Genomic DNA, 16,763 nt, shown 5'->3' with positions numbered 1-16,763 from the left:
AGTTAATAACTAGGTAAGTCTCCAGTGACTATTAATAGTAATAACCACAAAACTTGAATCTAAAATCACAAAAAGAACAAATTTCTTAATCTCAAGTTTTTATCATTGGACCACCTGTTAGAAGAGAGAGAACCTGTGAAACAAAAATTAAGTTTCACTACATGTTTAAATTTCAAACATAGCATCAATAACACACGTATAGTATTTTTAGATGATTTTAGTATATTAATATTAAAAATAAAAAATTTAAAAAACTCATTTAAATATATTTTTAATTAAAAAATATTTTTAAAAATTATCTAACACTATGATATCAAAGACACAACAAATAAAATTTATTCCATATAAATATTATCATGTAGCAAGACTAGCATTTCGCACGTAGGGTAAGTGAATTATTGACATCGATAAGATAAAAGAAAGGAACGAGGAAGCGTGGGGAATGGAAGAGCGAGCCAAATGCACGTACCGCAACTACTGCTACTGCTGTTACATGTGATTTTTGTTTTTTTTTTTTTTAAGTTAAAGGACACAAAATTAAAAATATTACTGGAATAACACAATAAAATATTTGTGGAATAATTTTATAATAGGAATTCCAATGTATTTTCAAAATCCTTTTTTTTCTTTTTTCTTTCTCTCATTTAACCTCTCCTGCTCATTTAATAATTGTTTTTTGAAGTTGTCAACAAGTTATATAAATATTTTATTTTCAAATCAAGAAATATATAATTTATGTTATTTTACCACTTTTTTTAATTGCCAATGTTTTTTTTTTTAAGTACCAAAAGTAAAAATAGCCACTACATGTGAGAGCTGGTGATTATTCCTCTTGTTTCATCGATAGCTGACACGTGTCAGAAATAGGGTTGTCTACCACTCTCGGCCCCTCTACGTCCCGCCGGACCACTCTCTCAGATGCTATGACTTTGAGATCCGTACGGCCAGCGTGGTGAATTTTCACGGGCCGGCTGGCTCTACCTAAAGGTTTGCTCCCGAAATTAATAATTTTTACTTTTTGTTTGTTGTAGCGGCCGTACCCAGCTAGTGAGATATTGACATTGTTGTATCGCTTTCACTGTACAGATGTTATTTTTTTGGACGTCCACATATACACATATTCGTGACTTGCTCACAAGCCTCTGTAATATTCAAATTCCATTAAATTATTTCATTTTCACCTTTTACTCTTTCGTTTTTTTTTTTTAAAAAATAATTAAATATATCAGTTGGATCAAACATTCAGTGACTTCTCACTGTGTCATCATATCAGGTTCTTATAAGGCATGCGTTAAATAATAGTTCGTGTTTCACTTAAATGGCATAATTAGATGGCTTTATTTTAGGGGCAGGGAGGTATTTTTCATGGGACTTGTTTGTTATTACAAGAAAGAATGGGGTTAGGTTGTTTTTTTTTTGTTTTGCATTTTTAGCGCACACTATAATTAATCTTTTTTTTTTTTATCTTTGTTGAATATAGTTTTTTGAAAACTAATTTTATTTTTTTATTAAATTAAATTAATTGTGTGAGAGTAAACATGAGATGCTCGACTGATGATTTTTTATTTTTACTTGTTTTTTAGATCATTGTTCTGAATCTTCTAATATGATGTACGATCTCTTTCGATTATCAAAATTTTTGATTTTTTATTTTTTAAAAAGCATCAATATCATATAGATATATTTTTTTATATTGATAAAAATTTGACTTGATTTGTAGCATATCACCTGAGACTTATCTAGTTAGTGGTATAAGAGAATCATTGAGTTTAGAATTTAGAGATTGGATTCATATAACGTTACATATGAGATCAGTGAGTTAAAAATATGAGTAGTTATAATTTTTTATTATTATTATTAACAGAGGTATTTGGATTAGTTTGTGAGCGCTTCAATTAATTTTACGGGTTTTGAAGTTAACAACTATATAAGTCTCCAGTGACTCTAAGATTTGTGGGACTCGAACTAGTAACCTATAGGACGCAAATTTAAAGTCTGACCAATTAAACTATACCCCTCAAGATTATACAATTCTTATTTCCATGTGGTACCAATCCTTTATCGTTAATTGTTTTTCCAAGTAAAATAAAGAAAACCATTCAACTCTATTTTTTAGCAAGAAAATAATAATAATTATTTTTAAAATAAAAACAATTATTGAAAAACAAATCTTAGGGTCTGTTCACCAAAAAAAATATTTTTCTTTTTCATTTCTGTTTTTTTTTCTTTTCCATTGTTTATTGATGAAAAATACATTCATTTATCTAGAACAAAGACAATTTTTTCCAATGCAAAAATGTATAATAATCACCTTAATGTTTAATATTTGTGATGATCTAATTGTAAGATATTGATTTTATTTAATTTAAATTAAGAATTATCATGAAAAAATTATATTTTTAACTTAGAAAAAATATGTATATTATATTTATAATAAAAAATAAATTTAGAACACTAACTGCTAAATTATATAAAAAACAATTTTAATCATTTACGTTTCTAAAAAGTACTTGTATATAAAGAAAGAAAAAATCTACTGTCGATGTCATTTTCTTTTTGAAGAAACAGTAAAAGACTTGTAATAAAAAGTGGAGAATCTCTGAATTATATATTCTAAACGCAGTGTAAATTTGAGAAATTAAAAGAAAAGTCTTTAAATACTTTAAATGAAGAATATTGGATTAAAAAAAATATAATTTCCTAAAAAACAAAATATCAATCTGTTTTTCAATTGACTGGTTGACATGTTCCAACAGGCACTCCACTCCGCTCCACCTCTCTGCCTCTTCCATGAAATTTCCTCGGAAGGGGATGGAACATGTCCACGATCCCCTTGCCATATTACTTGGATCTCCAGCCTCATTTTCGAGAAATGGAATTTATCGTTCGCATTGATCTGTCACTCTCACGAAACAAATAAGTAAATCTTGGTCAAAGAAAAACAGACTGGAAATAATGGTCCTAAGAATTCATTTCGCAGGCTGCTTTAGTCTTGAGTCAAAAACACTTGCTGGCTAAGAGAGACTAGGATGAAGTAGGAATAGTATAATAAGTACTGGTCCTATCCATGGCTATGGAATTAGTACTCTCAGCTCTGTCTGTGGTTACTGCAGCTGCGAGCGAGATTTGAAACCACCGTCAATTCCTCCTCTGTTTGCGTTCAAATACTTTCTTGTTTTTTAGCCACTCCCCGCGAGGTGGTGTCTCCATGCCCATGAGTTTTGAGATAGTGGAGGTGGCTCTGTACTCCACGCACAGAACATGGTAAATGAATCCAAACATGACCCTGTTACTTGTAGGGGAACGTGAATCTTCAATCTCAGCCGTGAATGATCTCAAGTGGTGATTTCCAATTTGATGTTATCCACGTAAACAGTTAATTTATCATGGTACGCCTGTAAAACTCCGGAGAGCTGAGAAAAGCATTAATGGCGAGTACTGAGTAGAGCTGTGTTTGAAAATGCTGTTTAAATTGTGTGTTTTTTTTTAAAAAAAATTTAATTATTTTTATTTTTTTAAATTATTTTGATATGTTGATATCAAAAATATTTTTTTTATAAATTTTTAACCAAAATATATTTTAAAAATAAAATATTATCACGTTTTCAATCACCCTGAAAATCACATACCAATATGATTAATGAATGTTGTGATATTTGAGTTTGTCTCGTTGTGTTAAATTGTTTTTATTTTTCCTTTTCTTTACCTTTTAATTAACTAATTAGAAAAGTATCTTCTCCTCCCTTTACCCATTTTCGCTACAATTTTGCGCCGCCTCGATATAAATTTGAATTTCAAACGATCGATCACTTCCATTCAAATTGTCCACTGAAGCTACAGTAAGAAAATGATCCAAAGCTAAACACAGTGAATGCAAATGATAAAAGTAAATTGCTTTTCAAATTTAAAAGTTTGTTTGTTTTTTTATTTTAAAAAAAATTCAATTTTTTTTCTTGATATTTTTAAATCGTTATCATATAATAATAAAAATAAATTTTAAAAATAAAAAAAATATTACTTCAATATATATTTTTTAAAAATATTTTAATTCTACTTACACGCGCGTATCCTGTAGAAGTAGAACAAATCCTTGCAAACATCAACAGATAACATTGTTTGCTGGTGAAGCGTGGTAGTGTGAAACTTTAGAAGAAAACAATAGCGAGGTATAATTTCAAAATGAGAATGAATAAGAATGAAAAAGGAGGTTAATTCGTGTTTTTAAAAAATAAATATTTTTTTAAATTAAAATTTTTTTATATGTTGGATTGTTTTGATGCGGTAATATTAAAAATAATTTTTAAAAAATAAAAAAATATTTATTTTAATACATTTTATTATAAAAAAAATATTTTAAAAAACAACTTTATAAAATATTAGCTTAAAAACATTTAGATGGATAAGCTCCGTTTTTCTTTTTATACTTATCAATCAATCATGCCGTTAGTTCGATGATTCACAGTTTTGTAACAACTAGTAAGTTCAATTTTCATGTATCTTGAAATTAGATACAAATTACCTAAAACCTCATAAGGTTCTAACATGTTAACATTTTCCACTCTGCATTTAAGAAGTTATACTTTACATTGCCACCACGTGTATAGTTAATAACACTTCATGTGGAAGGGGTTTGCTTACATGTGATCTCAAGTTTGAGCTATATGATTGCTAATAAAATGGTCGGTCACTGGAGGCTTACATGGTCGTTAATTTCAGGGTTTGTGAGATTAGTCGAGGTACACGCAAGCTGACCCGAACACCCACGTTAATAAAAAAAAAAACACTTTATGTGCTAAGTCATAAACACGCGAACTCAATTAATAAAATAATTAAAAAAATATTATAAACTTGTTATTATAATATTATAAATGTATTGGATTTAACTAATTTTTTTTTTATAAATATTATAGATATCTACAATTTAAGTTTATATTGTTAATTTTCATAGCTTTGTATTTAATGACAAACCTATAATATGGACTATAGGTGTGATGACACCCTCAATATTAGATCTAATTTTTATACATTACATCACCATTAAATCCTAATTACACTATCCCCTCCAGTAAAAAGATAATTTTTTTATTACATTAAAAAAATATAATATGATGCCCAATAATAAATATTTTGAAGTGAAAATATTTCTAAATAAAATAAAAATAAATTTTTAATTCACAAACTATTAAATATATAAATAAAAAAAATTTAGAATATTCAAGTTCGATTGAATTTTAAAAGTCTCTGCCCATGATATTTATTATCCACTATCGTTTATGATGCCTATATTATCTAACTTTCACAAGATAAGAGGTCAGATAATTAGTAGATTTTTTAACACCCTTGATTATACTTTTTTAGTTTAATTTAATGTGGATGTTCGGGTTAGCTTGCGTATACCTTGACTAATTTCACTGGCCCTGAAGTTAACGACCATGTAAACCTCCAGTGGCTATCATATGAGCAACCACATGGCTCGAATCTGAGACCACATAGAAAGTAAATCTCTTGATTCTAAGTTTTTACCACTAGGCCACCACCTAGATGATTGCACCCTTAATTATACTTGATTTAACTATAATTGATGTAGTAAATTTTTTGAATACCCCTAATTATAATTATAATTGATTTAATGTTTAAAAAAGTCTTATAAGTGTTGTTAAAAAAAATCATCGATCTACACGTCTCTCTTCACCAATAGCCTCCCTTCACCACTGATCACCTGTCTTCCTCTTCTCTCCCCCACCAACCGTGTCACTAACAAACTCCCCTTCACTCTCTCCACTCACCATCACCGACTAAAACCACCTAAATTAAGCCTAATTAATATCAGCAACCACATACTACTCACCCATCTCTGAGCAGCCCCGTCACTTCAAACCACCTCTCCCCCCCATCAACCACCATTGCAGGCTTCTCCACCATGCTAGCCTCTTCGTAACCTAGCAGCCCTTTTCTCTCTTCCACCACCGTAGTGAACCCAACACGACCACAACCGAACCACACGAACGCCAGAAATAGCACCACCACACCTGCCTAGCACTTCATTGGAATTAGCCACCACAGCCCAACAGTCACCAGCTCTGATTGAACCAGCAACTACCAGATCTGGCCTGTGCACCACACCAGCTAAACTAGCAACATCCCCTCTCTCCCTCGCCAGAAAACAACCTCAACCTCAAATGATTCCAACCACCCTACTTCTCTCATCTTGATTTTAGTGGCTGTGAAGCTCACGATTGCTTGGAGAAGGGAGATCATAGCCTCTAATATGACAAATGTTGTTATTGTCATGTTTGATGGGAGCTATTATTGGAGGTGATGATGTTGGTTGTTGTGTCACTCACTAGTTGTCATGGAGAATCTCGACAATGAGGTTGCCATTCATTCACAATTGTTATTGCTATTAATAAATAAGGGTTGTTGTCGTTGTTTTTCCATTGGTTTTCGTTGTGGGTAAATGTGCAGCAAGCTTTAGATCGTTTTAGGATCAAGGATGAATTTTTCAATTTAGAAACAGTGATGGCTCACTATGATGATGGCATGGGGAAACAAACGAGAAAGTAGAGGAGAGGGGGGAGATGACTGTGGTGGCTGATGGAGATAGAAAGAGAGAAGGAAGGTATCGAAAAGAGAAGGAAAAAAATCTAAGGACATTTTAGTCTTTTCATCAAATTTTTTATTTTGACTTTAAAAGTTGGAGAAAAAATGTTATTGCATTCCAGCCTAAAAAGCAAAAAATAAAAAATAGATAAAATTATTTATTTTTTAAAATTTATTTTTGATATAGATTATTAAAATAATCAAAATATAAAAAATAATTTAAATTAAAAAAATAAAATTTTTTAAATTTTTTAAAAATATATTCATTGAAAAAACAATCAAACAGATTCTTTCGTTATATAAAGAATATTATACTGATTTATAAATTAATTTATAACAACACCTCAACTAATAAATAGATATAGTAATTTATTGAAATTGCTATTTGTAGAAAAATTGCAATTCATCTTATACTCATCTCTCATCGTTTATATTGCCTGCATTTATATGCAACAGATAGCTCACTACGAACATTTTTCATCCTTTTTTATTTTAAAATATTTATCTTGTTTGTATTTTATATTTTAAAAATGTTTTTTTTTAAAAATATTTTTTTATTATTTATTTTACTTTAAATTAATAATTTTTTGATATTTCAAATTATTTTGATATGTTAATGTGAAAAATAATTTTTTAAAAATAAAATAAATATTATTTTAATATATTTTTAAATATAAAATACTTTAAAAAAACCACTATAACTACATTTTTAAATCTGCACGTCAGTAGAGCCATTCATGTTTTCAAGATTTACTCGACGTGAATTACAATCAATTAATTTTGACGCAAGTATTTTTTTTTTCTTACAAACAATTCCTTGTTTATAATAATAAATTAATTTCCTCATGGTAAAATAACATGTGGTCCCTCCTTTTGCTTATCCAGTTAAACCAAACTTGCACTTTATGTTAGACTAAATCAACCGCTCCACTTCCGGTTAAAGGCAAATATATATTTTACTATAGATTGTGGTTTTTGTTATTTAGATATTTAAGATTTTAAATTTGGTTTATAATTTTGATATTTGAATTATGGTTCTTAATTTAAGTTTTTTTAATTTATAATTTTTTTCTTAAATTAAAGTTAAGAATTATATTAAAATGGAGATTTAAATTACTTTTAATATAAGACGTCATCGATTCAATAGTTTAATAATCCAAACCATGCAACGAGTACGATAAAAATCATCAACTACCTCCGTCCTCGTCTTTGCTTGCACTCTCAGAAATCAAATAAATTAATATACTCATTACTGTTCTCTTGAAAGAAAAGAAAACAAAAAAAAAAAAAAAAAAAAAAGAGAGAAGAAGAGGAAGCTCAAACTGACACTTGAATTACCATTCTGCCATCATCCTCTCTTCCATAATTACCCCTCCTCCCTCAGTTTCACTCTCCTCCTTCAACGCATTGCGCGCACACATACACATACTATACATAAATATAACACAAAAACTGCAACTCTTCTGTACCAGTATAAATATTTTATACCTCAAGGACCCCTTTTATAAACAACCCAGAAACCAGAATCATCTCTTTCACCATTTCTCTCTCTCACAGGTACTGCCCAAACACCCTGTTCATTCTCTCACTATTTCTCTTCTGATTATTAATGCTGTTGTTTTGTTTTCATTATCGTCTCTCTTTTTGTGCGTGTCAATGCAGCAAGTGCTAGCTTGATGTGGGGATTGCCTTTCTTTTTATTACCTGTAGCGAATTAGCATTAAGTTTGTTCTTGGCTCTAAAGATGAGGGTCAGAGAAATGCATCCATTATGCTGCATCTCACTTGAGAGTCCAGATATCGGGAGCCAATCACCGGATGCAACGTTGACTCGAGCAAGATCGTTGCCGGCGACATTTTCCGGCGGATCTAGCGGCAATGTAGGGGGGAAAGCGGCGGGATCGGAGGCGACGGTGGCTGGGGTGCTGTATAAGTGGACGAATTATGGGAAAGGGTGGAGATCGCGGTGGTTCTTGTTGAAAAATGGTGTGCTTTCTTACTCGAAGATTCGTCGGCCGCCGGAGAGTATTAATCTGTGTGATGATGTTAGATTGATTGGAGAAATATCGACGAATCGATTATTGAGATGGGATAGTCGTGGCAGTGGGAGACAGAAACCGCAAAAAACTGTTGGCACTGTCCATCTAAAGGTATCATGAGTAAATTGAAAACCAGGAACGGGAAATTAATATTTATGGATCAATGAAGTGAAAGTGTTTGGTTGTTCATTCGTCCATTTTTCTTTATTTTTTTGGGCGGTATTGGAGGAACTGTTGCTGATATCGGAAAGTTTTTGGAAAAAAAAATAAAATTTACATTGGATTTATTTTTCTTTACCAATTCTATCAATTTATTTATCTTGCCAAATTGGTTTTGGATTCATACTTGAGTGAGCAAAAGAAGGAGATGTTTCCCTTTCCTTTTTAATTTGCTTTTGTTGTTGATTTTAATGTATGGGATGGAGTACTCTGTTTTGGTTTGTGTTTTTACAGTTTCAACTGGTTGTTAATGCATAGTGGGTCACATCAGCAGGGGGGGTTTTGGTGTGTTGTGGGGGTGGGTGGGTGGTGTAGCTAGAATAAGGTACGGTGTAGGTTAGGTATTTAAAGCTTCGGTCACACCAACGGTGTTGAATGAATGGATGGATATTAGCAACTATCAAATGATCTTTCATTTCTTGCTTTTTATCATTGACTTGAGTTTTGTTTTCACACACATCCCATCCAATGCCAAATCCATTAGCTTCTTTACTGCACTGTTTTTTTCACACCTAGGTTTACTTCTTCTTCTTTCCTTTTCTTTTTGTCTTTAAAATAATGAAGATGGCATTGATCAAATGGTAGGGATGGCGTGTCTCTCCGAAATGATGAGGTGGGTTTTGTTTGTTACTGGATTTAGGTGTTTGTTTTTTGGGATTTGAGTGGCTACGTGGGTAATTCTCTTATTATTATTTTATATAATAAGCTACTGGATTTTTTTTTTACTTGAGTTGATGGTTTTGATATTGAAGCAGTCACTGAACAATTTTGAGACAGGGAGGTGCGGGCTTCACTTATTTTGAAAGTCTCCGAGTTTATTGATTTTAATTCTACTGCGAGTGTTTATAACCTAGAGAAAAAAATGAAGCTTTTTTGCAAGCATTTTAAGCATATTCTTTTATAATCAGTAGATCCAGCAGACTCCAATTTTATGCCTCTTTCTTAGCAGTGACAAGCTTTAGCATATTTGGGGTCTCATTTTTTTTTTTTGACCAAAACATTTTGGAATCTGAGCGGTGGTTCTTCGCTTTTGAGTTCTTACACCTGATTTATATTCTCGTGGCCAAACATTAGTCCGTGTTGTTACCGTTACTGGTGGTTTTGAGGCGCCATTTGGCCCTACATTAGTTAAAGGCTTTTGCTCCTACTTGGGTTATTTCTTGGTTAGATGAAAGGTGGGCAGGACCCGGTTCAAGAGTCTTAGCGGTTTCTCCTTGGGCGTGTCCTTTTTTTTTTGTTACAGTGATTTGTTACTTATCATGGGGAGCCTTGTCCTTTAACATTATAGCTTCTCCTTATCTAAATGAATCTTTCAAATGTTATCCCCATTTGAAATTAAGAACACATTCATTATTCGAGCTTATTCCTAATTTTTGTTTTTGTTGTTGATTTAGTTAGACAATCATGCTACAATCTTAGTTGTGAAGAATAAAGATAGCATTTTTAGTATGTTTATATTGAACAATGTGATGATATGCAATTGTCGGGAATGTTTATCGGGATGTTGTCTGAATTGGTGTAGCAGATCTCATCATTTCGTGAGAGCAAGTCCGATGATAGGCGGTTTTATATATTTACAGCTACAAAGACACTTCATCTGAGGACTGATTCAAAGAGAGATAGAGTAGCTTGGATACAAGCCTTGGTCTCAACCCGGAGCCTCTTTCCATCAAGATCGCTAAATGATAGTCTCTCCCTTGTATCACATGATTTGTCTATCTCAACTGACAGGCTTAAAAAACGTTTACTTGAAGAGGGTATCAATGAGAACCTTGTAAAGGATTGCGAGCAGATCATGCTATCCGAGTTTTCTGAAGTACAAGGACAAGTTAAAGTTCTTTGTGAAGAACGGTCCAATTTGCTAGACACATTAAGGCAATTGGAGGTAACTAATAACCACTAACTTTCTATTGGAGATATTGGTAGTGATCTTCTGTATATTTATGCTCTTTTACACATCTGAATGAATTGTTCTTTTTTGTTCATTGCATTATCATGTCAATTTTAAAATTGTTGTGATCGATCCTTTTCTTGAACACAAATTATTTAATGAGAGGATGGATTCAAGTATTTGTTCGTCTTCAAGTGAAAAAAAATACTAAGGGTGGCCAAACAAATCTTCATCTTTTTAACAATACAAACATGACCCTAGCTTATGTAGATTAAATGTTATTGACAAGCGTATTTCTCGAGAAAATCCTTGGTTTTGTGCATCTCCAATATCTTCATGGATCAGGTAGCAGCTTAGCATTTCCTGAGTAGTAAAAACATGTCCTACGTGCTTCTAACATGTACTATGCTTTCTAATCTCTTTTTGAAATTTGTTTGAAAACTTACTATTATAGTGCACGAGCAAGAGCAGAGAGTTAATAGAACGACACATGATGATGCCGATAGGGTTTTGAATTGAAAAAAAATATAATTTGCAGGTAGTTAATGCAATTTCTATTGTTCATTTGTAAAATCTGAGACTATTACAGCATATTGGAAAAGTGTGAATGCTTTGTAATTGATGGGAGTGCCTGGACAAAATAAGTTGCTATATATTTCAATTTATGGAATAAAGAATCACTAATATATTCTGCCAAACATAGACCAATATAATATTAATTTCGAACATAGAGGTTCACGTTTGTTTTCTTAGTATTAGTGTTGAGTAATGACTGACATGATACTTTTGTCTTTGCATTGCAAGTGATGAACAGTCTGTGACAATTGACAAAGTTGATCCCAAAACTATTTGAATTGTAATATTATGTCCAGTACCATGGCTTCTCTAATGTTTGCTTTAGATCTTATATTTCTTGATATAACTATTTGTTTTCCTTATAAGGTGGATGGTTGCAGGTATTATTTTGTGAAGTATGTATGCTTTGAAATAAGCTTGCATTGCATAACCCCAGTGATAATTTTTTTTCTTAATTTTTTTATGCAGGCAGCTAATATCGAGGCTGAAACCGCAGGAATTCCAGATGGTGAATATCAATTGACAAAGCATGAATTTTCAAGTTTAGGACGTGGAAAATATAGTGGTATGGTACCTGGCACTTCATCTTCCTATTTTAAACACATTACTCGTGCAAATTACTAGAATTTTGTCTTTCTTCTGATCACTGAAGTTAACTACTGCTTACACAGCAAAAATTTGAGGGGATCTGGTGTATTTTCATGGAGTTGAAATATTTTAAATACAGAATGTTATACAACTTCTTTCTTGATTTTAGTGATGTTAATTGGTTGTCTCATATTTATGGAGCAATAGTTCATTAATATTCTGCTATGCTTTATTTATTTATCTTTTTTATTTTTAAAAGGTTTCCTGCTCAACCAATTTGCATCAATAACGATATTTCACAAGGCTTTTTCCCATGTAGCCTTATCCCTGGTGTCCTATTGTGAATTTCAGAATATAGCACAACTGAATCATCTGATGATATTGAGAAACAAGAGCTTGAGGAAGTGTCAGATGAAGATGGAACCTCCTTTTATGACACAAAAGAATATTTTACTGAACCGACATCAATGACAGAAGCTGCAAAGTACTCAGAGAAGCACAGGAGATTTAATCAACTTGATAGTGAAGAGAAAATGCGTGCTGATAAGCAAGTTTGTAGTTCTGGATATCCACATATTGAAAGGCGAAAAAAGCTTCCTGACCCGGTTGAGAAAGAGAAAGGGGTCAGTCTGTGGTCTATGATCAAAGACAATGTGGGGAAGGATCTCACACGAGTTTGTCTCCCTGTTTACTTTAATGAACCAATATCCTCTCTTCAGAAGTGCTTTGAGGACTTGGAGTACTCCTATCTTTTGGACAGAGCCTATGAGTGTGGAAAAGCAGTAAGAGTTACATACTTTTTAGTCTATTAGATGCTCCTCATGTCTTGATTCACATTGAACAACCTTTTCATTATTACACAATGCACATATCTAAGTGTCTTGAGTATTGCAAATTCTTTATTGTGTTTCTTTACATGGCAGTCCAATGTTTTTTACACTTGCATGTGAGATTCATAAATTATCTATTGTCAACAATGAGATGGTAAACAACACGGATTCTCTATGGAAAGTGATAGATTTTATTCTTCTTTATATCTGGACATTTCTCACAGATTATGGTCTTTGTAACAAACATCATTGTATTTATAAGCATTTTAAATATCTATGAGTAATTAGGAAACCTGAGGACTTCAGTAACTGATCTCCTCTCTGTTGATGATGTTTCCTTGCTGTGATACTGACTTGTACGTTAAGGTGCCATGTGAAATAACAATAGCCGATCTAACATCTATGGGAAAACCAGTGCCCCCCCAAGTAAATATAATTGACTCCATTAAACAATATCTCTTGAATTCCATGCATGGAATTCGGCTAAACCTTCACATATTTTGACCAGTAGACGTTGATGGATTTCAGATAGCATTTAAATTCTATAATTGCTAGTATAAAAAATCTTAGGCATGCAGTAAAATGCATGCGTTGTTAAGTCTCAGTTTCTTTCATTTCATGGACTTATTGGCATGTTTTCAGCATCAAATATTTCATGAAAAAGGAAAATCTTATTGGATTGCTGTTTGGTCCTCACTGTTCCGATGTGTTTTATTTTTCAGGGGAACAGTGTCCTAAGGATCCTAAATGTTGCTGCTTTTGCCATCTCTGGATATGCTTCCTCTGAAGGCCGGCACTGTAAACCCTTTAATCCTTTGCTAGGAGAAACTTATGAAGCTGACTTTCCTGATAAAGGAGTTCGTTTCTTCTCTGAAAAGGTCAGTAATCTTCTCCGATTTACAACAGAACAGGGTGACTTAACCTAAGCTGTATTTAATACTTATATTGAACTCAAATTGATCGCCAGCTGCTGACTGAGCTTTTATTGAGATATACTGTTTTCTTTTCTATACTGAATGAAAGATTATGACATATACTTTGGCAGAGTTTCAATTTATTGCATAGGAAATTTTTTAGGAAAAACATGACTGTTTAGTTCCTAATAAATGCGGAAGGGCCTGCCTGCACCACACATTTTTTGAAAAGGGGAATTAAATTTTTTTATAAATCGCAACACTTGGGAAGAAAACTAGATGCTGGTCAAATCACTGTCCAGGGTTTGGGAGTAAAATTCTATTTGAAATTATTTAAACAAAATAGAACTGCTCATTTAGTTTGTCAAATAGGTGAAACGAGCCAAACAAAATGTTCTTTGGGAAGATAAAGGAACTGTCTGGTCATGAATGCTTTTCTCTTCAGATGAAGTACATTTCAATGATATTTTGAGTTGAAACAGGTTAGTCACCACCCAACTCTCATTGCCTGCCACTGCGAAGGTAGAGGGTGGAAATTCTGGGGTGACAGCAACCTCCGCACAAAATTTTGGGGGCGGTCAATTCAGCTCGACCCTGTTGGAGTTCTGACCGTCGAGTTTGATGATGGTGAAATATTCCAGTGGAGCAAGGTATACACTTCTGTGTGACTGTCTGTGCAGGATAAGACCAGTGAATTCTTTTGATCTTCTAGCTTCCATTTCTATCAGTATGGTGCATTTGATTTGACACAATATTTGCTTCTGTCAGGTCACAACAACGATTTATAATCTTATCCTTGGAAAAGTGTATTGTGATCACCATGGGATGATGCATATACAAGGAAATCGACAGTATTCATGCAAACTCAAATTCAAAGAACAATCTATTCTTGACAGAAATCCTCACCAGGTTAGAAGATGTTAGGTCTTCTGTCTTCATATGGTTTCCTCATTAGAATACAACATGGTTGGTCCTAGTTCTAGTTATTTTCCAATTCATTCAGTGTCCTGTATTTATAGGTCCAAGGGTTCGTTGAAGATGTTTCAGGTAATAAAGTAGCTTCATTATTTGGGAAGTGGGACGACAGCATGCATTATACTACTGGCGATGGCACTGGCAAGTCAAAGGATCGCATTACCTCATCTAATGCCACCTTGCTTTGGAAAAGTAATAAGCCACCTCCTAATCTGACTCGGTACAACTTGTCATCATTTGCTATAACTCTAAATGAATTAACGCCGGGACTCCAGGTAGTGATGATTTATCATATAGATTTTCTAGTAACCATTTCCCTTTTCCACGTTTGCATCTCTAATTGTTTTTTATAGCCATGTCTGATCCCGGGTATTTGATAACGGATTAAGGAGAAGCTCCCGCCCACGGATTCCAGGCTTAGACCAGACCAGCGGCATTTGGAGAATGGGGAATATGAAAAAGCAAATGGAGAGAAACAGCGGCTGGAGAAGAGGCAAAGAATGGTATATTCAGAGCTCTTGATCTTTCTTTACTTAATTATACTTAATGTTAGTGCAGATATGTTGGAATAATTATAAGAACATGGTGTGTGGAGTTGGACTTTCTATTGGTGATGGAAGAAGATTTCTTTTTTGCCTCAGCTAAGATTTGAACTTAATCACTATTAGTAACTTGAGATTAGATATCACTGGTGTGATTATGCTGTTGCTTGTGCTACATATGAACTAATGAGATGCGGACAATTAGGCTGTTATGTAGTTTTTTTTAGTTTACTGATGCCTAGATGTTGATTGATTCTGTTACTTCGATCAACATCATTTAGACCCCTAAATATCAGATTATAAATCTGGAAGAAATGATATTTAAGAATTCTTTGCATGGCTAGATTTGAATATTAAGAGCTGGAATGAGTCATAAACCTTATATGTGCACTCACAAAGACCCGTCATCATTCCTTATTGGAGGTCATTATACTTTCGTTCATTCTATGCAGTCAAGGAAATTACAAGAGCATGGATGGAAGCCAAGATGGTTCCAAAAGGAAGGTGAAAATGGATCTTTCCGCTATGTTGGTGGCTACTGGGAAGCCCGAGAGCGGGGAAACTGGGATGGATGTCCAAATATATTTGGCGAGTTCAATGAAGAACTTGTGGAATCTTCTGAAGGGCCTTGACTTGATGGAGGTGTATACTATTCTAAAAACTGCATTCTTACGCTTTCTTAAAAGTGCAACTTCTTTGAAAACTTTTTGTGCTGCTGCACCATTGTTTGTGGTGAAACGAGAACCTAAAGCATGAATCAATACGGAGACTATATATCCTAGTCTAGAAATTCTTTCACCAATTTTTGTTTTTTTGGACCCGGCATGTGCTCTGCCCATGCCATGCTAGCTGGTGAAAGGGTTAAACGATGAAGGAGTAGACATGCATTGTGATACAGTAAAACGAGGTCCCTCTAAAATTGTGTTTACCATTCATAGAAAATTCCTTGTGTTGAAAACGAAATTTCCAAGCAGCAAAAAAGTGGAAATCAAAAGTAACCACAGACAATAGCCCTTCTATTAGAACTGATCTGCGCTTATTGATGATGCAGAAAGGGTTGTCACAGAGCAAGCTGTGGACATCAATTTGGTTTGGGTTGTTCCAGATTCCAGCCACTTTCAAAGGTTGTAGTCCAAGGTTGACAAAGTTTTTCCTGTGGACACTTAGTGAGCGAGCGCCTTAATTTTTCAGTTTACAGAGGATGGACAGGATAGAGCCATTTACTTGTAGCATTCGTAATTTTCTGCTATAAGGTGCTATTTGTGTAATGTAGTCTCTCTCTCTCTCTCTCTATTTGTTACAGTTCTTTGAACTACACCAGCCATTGGCTGGAAATCTTATTTTGATATTTATTTATATTTCTGTCAGAAATAAAAGAAAAAGGAAATGTATTATTGCCATCATTCCACACCAACTTAATTAAAAATAAAACACACAGGTAGGAGTATAACTAGTATCTAATATTTCCTCTCTTAAATTGATGTTCTTAACACTTAGTTTATCGATGAAGAATTTTCTTTTAATCTTGTCTTGAATATCTATTTTACACCAATGATCTTTTGGTTTTTTGAAAGTTTTGTCAATTCCCGA

General features: G+C 33.2%; 1 protein-coding gene across 7 annotated transcripts; it reads left to right on the top strand.

Annotated features, from left to right (window-relative positions):
* The first annotated feature begins 7,931 nt into the window (after positions 1-7,931).
* On the top strand, positions 7,932-16,573 carry LOC133676369 (oxysterol-binding protein-related protein 2A). 7 transcript variants are annotated; one of them, XM_062098040.1, is made up of 12 exons: positions 7,946-8,157; positions 8,263-8,749; positions 10,380-10,742; positions 11,793-11,889; positions 12,264-12,694; positions 13,465-13,620; positions 14,139-14,306; positions 14,425-14,565; positions 14,676-14,906; positions 15,015-15,134; positions 15,626-15,815; positions 16,225-16,573. In XM_062098040.1, the coding sequence occupies exons 2-11, from the start codon at positions 8,345-8,347 to the stop codon at positions 15,803-15,805; spliced, it is 2,292 nt and encodes a 763-aa protein (XP_061954024.1). In that variant the 5' UTR covers positions 7,946-8,157; positions 8,263-8,344; the 3' UTR covers positions 15,806-15,815; positions 16,225-16,573. The 7 variants fall into 7 exon arrangements, 6 of the variants coding, with proteins under 6 accessions (XP_061954026.1, XP_061954024.1, XP_061954027.1 ...); XM_062098043.1 differs by having other exon boundaries at positions 7,949-8,157; positions 10,383-10,742; XM_062098048.1 differs by having other exon boundaries at positions 7,952-8,157; positions 15,021-15,134.
* The last annotated feature ends 190 nt before the right edge of the window (positions 16,574-16,763 follow it).

The sequence above is a fragment of the Populus nigra genome, chromosome 1 (genome assembly GCF_951802175.1).
Source record: "Populus nigra chromosome 1, ddPopNigr1.1, whole genome shotgun sequence".
NCBI classification, from domain to species: Eukaryota; Viridiplantae; Streptophyta; class Magnoliopsida; order Malpighiales; family Salicaceae; genus Populus; species Populus nigra.
This window is presented reverse-complemented; position numbering and strand designations above follow the sequence as displayed.

Excerpts from the sequence above, each read along its gene's own strand:
- LOC133676369 (XM_062098042.1), top strand. The coding sequence starts at position 8,345 with ATGAGGGTCAGAGAAATGCATCCATTATGCTGCATCTCACTTGAGAGT. Across the intron at positions 11,890-12,263 it reads AGGACGTGGAAAATATAGTG|AATATAGCACAACTGAATCA; the intron begins GTATGGTACCTG and ends TGTGAATTTCAG. Across the intron at positions 15,135-15,625 it reads TGGAGAAGAGGCAAAGAATG|TCAAGGAAATTACAAGAGCA; the intron begins GTATATTCAGAG and ends CATTCTATGCAG.